This window comes from Daktulosphaira vitifoliae, unplaced genomic scaffold (genome assembly GCF_025091365.1).
Source record: "Daktulosphaira vitifoliae isolate Bord-2020 unplaced genomic scaffold, ASM2509136v1 Scaffold_3, whole genome shotgun sequence".
Taxonomy (NCBI): Eukaryota; Metazoa; Arthropoda; class Insecta; order Hemiptera; family Phylloxeridae; genus Daktulosphaira; species Daktulosphaira vitifoliae.
The window spans coordinates 31,021,582-31,027,039 of NW_026099574.1; the positions used below are offsets into that span (position 1 = coordinate 31,021,582).

The window sequence follows — 5,458 nt, forward strand, 5'->3', positions numbered from 1 at the left end:
GTCTGACACTTTTATATATATCTTAAATTAAAGCTAATGTAATATACTTTATTATGGTAAAAAAAAATTTCGGACTTTATTTTATCTTCATGGTGAAAACAGACATCAAAGTTTATAAAAAAAATACGATTTTTGTAAAAAAATTGTTTTTTTATATATTTAACTTAATAATGCTATGACATATTTAAAAGTGTATGGATCAACATTATTTTTTTATAAGAAATAATATTTTTTAATAATCCCTTTTTCATTCGACATACTTTATCTTAATTAGGATATTAATAATGAACTAGCAGATCATGTAGCTTTTGGAATAATCCACCAATTTTTTAAAATTAAACACTATCTAAAGATTTGCATCGAAGCGTTTTTTTTTGATAGTGATTTTAATCACTGTCAGGTATGATTATACTTGATCCATCTATGTCACGTCACTACTGTGCCGCGACCACCCTGTGCTGGGTTGGGTTTTTTTTAAATTAATGGTAAAATATTGAAATTGAAAAAAATAAAGCACACAGATAACAATTGTATATTTTTTTGAATAGGGTAAAATTTGTGATCCACAACAATTTTTCGTGACTTTCAATACGTACAAAATTCAAAAAAATAAAATTTCTTTTCAAAAATATTTTTCAAAATGTTTAAATCATAAAAGTCAAAATAAATCTTTCAAATAAAAATTAGACAGGATTGGTCCCACGAAGTCCAAGGACAACATTTTTTTTTTCAGAATACGGTTTAATTCAATAATATTTAAAGGAATCAGGATTTTCAAAACATTTTCAAAAGTTCTACTTTTTATATGTGTGTTTTAAATTATAAACGGCAACTAATAAGGTGGAAAGGTCAGATTATCAGGTTTTAAATTAAGATATAAATATGTCAGGATTTCCGGAATATTTTAAAATTTAATTGCATGCAAAATGCACTACTTTATATCTCTTCCTATAGGCTGATTAAGGGTCAGTTTTTCAAAAAAATTATACTAAATTTAAGGTAAATAATTATGAAGAACTATAACTACTTGTAAAAAATTAATTTAGAGATGTTCATTTTTCAAAAAGTTATGACAATTTTAAGGAAAAAAAGTTTAAAAAAACGTCAAAATTTATCGATATTAAAAATAGTAAATTTTTAGATATTTCCCCCTTTTGCAGAGAACTAGGTTAATTTTTTCAATTTTTAAGGTTAATGTCTTCAACAAGATACAATTTTTTATCTTTTGAAGTATCCTTAAAAAAAATTGGCTTAACGAGAGGTAGGAAAATGAATGACAGGCACAAAAAAAAACGTATTATATAAATTTAATACATTCTTAGATTCGCTTGGTAAGTATATTCGACTATTTAATTTAATGTAGTTTTTAAATATTTCTATAAATAGCATGTAATAAGTACTAGCATGTGTGAATGATATAAATTAAGAATAATTTATATATGTTGTAATGCGCAAACTAACAAATGTGACGTTTTCAAAAGTTTAAAAATAAAGTAATTACAATTTAAATAGTATTACATTGATCACCATTATTGTTAAATAAAGAATTATTTGTACAACAATTATAATTCATCACTTTTGATGTATAATTTTAATATTTCAAAGAAAATATCTCTAAGCTTTATATTATAAAAAAAATGAATCCATTTTAAAACTAATTGTATATTTTAATTTTTTCTTAAGTATAACTACTGACTATTTTTATACATAGATATTTCATAGTAACCAAAATTGTTAACAAATGATAGGATAACTTGACTATTACTGCAACAGGTAAAAATGATTTTTTTTAGCGAAATACATATTGTTTTACTTAAAATAATAATTTTAAATGTTATCACTGTTTATACAAATGATGAATTGAGTCAGAATACTGAAAATCAAACATTAATTACTATTGACGATTTGAATAAACTCATTAGGGAGTATCCTGCATTTATAATGTTGACATTACAAAAACAAGATTATTACACAAGCAAAAGTACATCCCGTTGCCCTATGCCTTATAACGAAAATACTATTTTAGACGATCCTGATCTTGTGCGGTCTAAGTATTTCAACCCTAGAAAGTGTAAAAAACCTTGGACATGGACACAAAAAAATGAAATAGATGTTCCTGTACCCATTGACGATACCATTGGTAAAAAATTAGGAAATATCATTAAACCTTGTATTAAAAACAATACCAATATTATCCAATGTTATACACACTATCTGAATGTTATGGAAAGCGTTGGTTTAACATTAATAGATAGATTTTGTTTGTTTGAACTTGAACTTTGGAATAAACTAGGACACTTGGAGCTTACTGTAGATTATAAAGAAGATTTTAGTTTATTCACAATTACAATTAATTTTAAAGCAATAAAATTAATTTTTGATAATTCAAAAAAACTTTTAAAAAATATTATTTTTGCATTTAAACGATATTATATTTCTACTCTACCTCTGGACTGCGTTGAAAATATTTTAGAGATTATGCAGTCATTTTCTGGTAATGTGAATGAAATTTATCAATTTATAAAACTCTTTAAACAATGTCGTATATTAATGAAAAAAAAAAGAAATTATGCTGTTTTAGACAATGATCAATATTGGAACTGGGATTTTACTTCTGTTTGCAAACCTGATGACCATTTACTGGTATCTACACAAAATGAAAACGGTATTATTGGATTAAATCTTTTTACCTCTAAACAAATAATAAATTCAAAGACATAAATTTTATTTTTTATTAAAATTATGAATACATTTTTAAACATCTCATTTATCTATAATATAAATTAACATGTGTGTTATTAGAATTAATTAATTATTATTAATTATTTGCGTATATTTTTACCATAACTCATGTAAGAGTAGTAAGGTACAAATTCAAAATTTGATGTTAAGATTTCAATTATGCTACTTTATTTTTGATATTTGACGCCCAATAGCATTAATGTGTATGTTTCAATTTTTTCTAGAATTTGCAATTTTTCATAAAATTTTTCACAAATTTTTGTTCTTTAATCTTTCTTAGGAGTCCGATTTAAATACTTATTGTCTAAAGCTACGTGACACATAAAATCACTTATGATCTTTAATTTCATTAAAATTATATTTTTTTTGACATTCAATGTACAGTAAGTTTGGTATAATCAGTATGTGAAATATTTTTAAATATATTTTAGTATCTATTCAAAGCGAAAAATTATTTATTTTACAATGGTGTGTTTTTTGTGTATATTGCCACATTTTCACAGCTCGCAGCGAACATTTTTTTTCAACGATATTTCAAAAGAAAATAAATAAATAAATCGTATCTAATTGAAAACATTATCCTAAAATAACCGAAGAAATTTTCCACGTTTCCCGTAAATGGAAGGATGCCTCCCCAAAAGCGATTTTTTTATAAATACGTTAGATATTTACCATTATTTAATATAAGTTTTCGAAAATCTAACCCATTACTTGCTCACCAAAATAGATTTAAAATAGAAACTTTTGCACAAAAAGTAATATATTCATCTTAATTTTTGAAAATGTTCCGGAAATACTCTAAGCTTTAAACGCATGTTAAACTTATGATTATGCTATTTACTACAGTAAAAAAAAATCTCATAATTTTATGAAAATTTCAAATTCAAAATAATAACATGATAGAAATATTTTCAAAATTATTCTTACATGATTCTAGAATATCACAGTAACGTTACTAGAAAACTATTTGGCCAAATCTCTATGCTCTGAGAATATTTCCTAACATTTCCTTTAATATTATATTCAATATACAAATACTATAATCATATTCATGTTACATAACAACAATATTTTAGAAATATTATTGAAATATTATTGTATGGTATCATAGTACATAGTAACTCAAAATTATTGTAGATGGGTTTGGTATAAGCATAAGGATGATTTAGTTGTTATGTACCTATTAAATAAAATTTTCTCTCGAGGTATAAGTGCGAGGGTTTTATGAGATGTAAAATATAGAATAACAAACTGATGTGTGAACATTTATTAATTTAATAATAATTTGAAATAGAAATTACTGTGATTTATTATTATACTTTAAGTATTTAAGCTTGTGCTGATTGTGTGTCGTGTCAATAAATATATCAAGTAGTAAAAAAACCACAAATGGGTTCTCTATCTTCGCATGAGAGTCTATTTTTTTATTTATTACATAGGTAATCCACTCAAAGATTGGACTAAGCTGGTTAACTTCGTACAAACATTAATAAGCAATATTTTATTCTAGTAATCACTTAAATTTTTTAATTTCCTACTTAATTTATGTAATCAATATACTTAACTTTAAATTGTATAAGACTTCTGTAAAATGATAGTTTACCATCACGATGTTGGAAACAAGATTGAAAAACAATATACTTCGATCTTAAGTGAATTTGTGATATATGACAGACTACTTCTTACAATTGTTAAAAAATCATAAAATGAAAGAGTAGTGAGTGGAAGTAACAGTTTTTATATTAAATTTAACCCATCTTTACATGCAAGAAATGACACAACTTTTTACTATTAACTGTTTATTATTCGACTGTGTTAATTATTAAAGATTATTTTACTTTAAATAGCTGTTTTGTCATGTCTAAAAAATTCCTTATAATTATTACATTGGCTTTTATCAATGCATTTCATATACATTTTTTTCAAAAATTTACATACTTATATACAGAGTGATAACTGAATGATATATAATAATAATAATAAATTTATATTCTATTTGATATAAAAATTAAAAATTAACGTTTGAAGTGAAAATTATAATTGAAATAAGATGGGTAATTATTAAATTTAACTAACTACTTTTAGTAAAATAATAAAATTGTACCCTGTAATTTATGTCTTAAAAATTAATTGTCAATCATCATGACAAACAGATTTTATGACAAGCATGGCTATTAATAAATTATTGTAATATAATTGTAATATCATAGATATAAAATCTTTCTATTTATATATTCGAAATTCCTTAGAAATGAGTCTATTAAAAGTATTGTGTGTGGTAGACGATGACTTAGGTGATGACTTAACAGAATGATCATAAAATTTTTTAAATGCTATAAATTGTAAATAACATTCTTTACTTGCAATATTTTTAATAATATCTGGACCCAAGTATAAAAAAAGCTATCTGAATTCAGTTCTTTTTAATCTACTTATATCTTGGAGTTTTCATGTTTACAAGAGAAATTGTATGTTACTCTTGAATGAACTGCTAACATAGATAAAGAAAGTTGCTTAATTTTGTAGAAGCTTAGATGAACATTTAAGAAACCATTAAAAATCTTATACTGTATGTTTTTTCATACATCATAAGCAAACAATTGTTTGATTAGAATTTATTAAAAATAATCATTTGCAAGTTCATTTTCATTAGTTTATTTACATCATAAGATGTAAAGTCCGGTTTCAAATTTGAAGGATGAAAGGCCTTGCCTTC

General features: G+C 24.0%; 1 protein-coding gene across 1 annotated transcript; it reads left to right on the forward strand.

Annotated features, from left to right (window-relative positions):
- The first annotated feature begins 1,644 nt into the window (after positions 1 to 1,644).
- On the forward strand, positions 1,645 to 4,495 carry LOC126902854 (uncharacterized). Its single transcript, XM_050680521.1, has 2 exons — positions 1,645 to 1,773; positions 1,870 to 4,495. The coding sequence occupies exon 2, from the start codon at positions 1,942 to 1,944 to the stop codon at positions 2,719 to 2,721; it is 780 nt and encodes a 259-aa protein (XP_050536478.1). The 5' UTR covers positions 1,645 to 1,773; positions 1,870 to 1,941; the 3' UTR covers positions 2,722 to 4,495.
- The last annotated feature ends 963 nt before the right edge of the window (positions 4,496 to 5,458 follow it).

Coding starts and splice junctions, on each gene's coding strand:
- LOC126902854 (XM_050680521.1), top strand. CDS start 1,942: ATGTTGACATTACAAAAACAAGATTATTACACAAGCAAAAGTACATCC.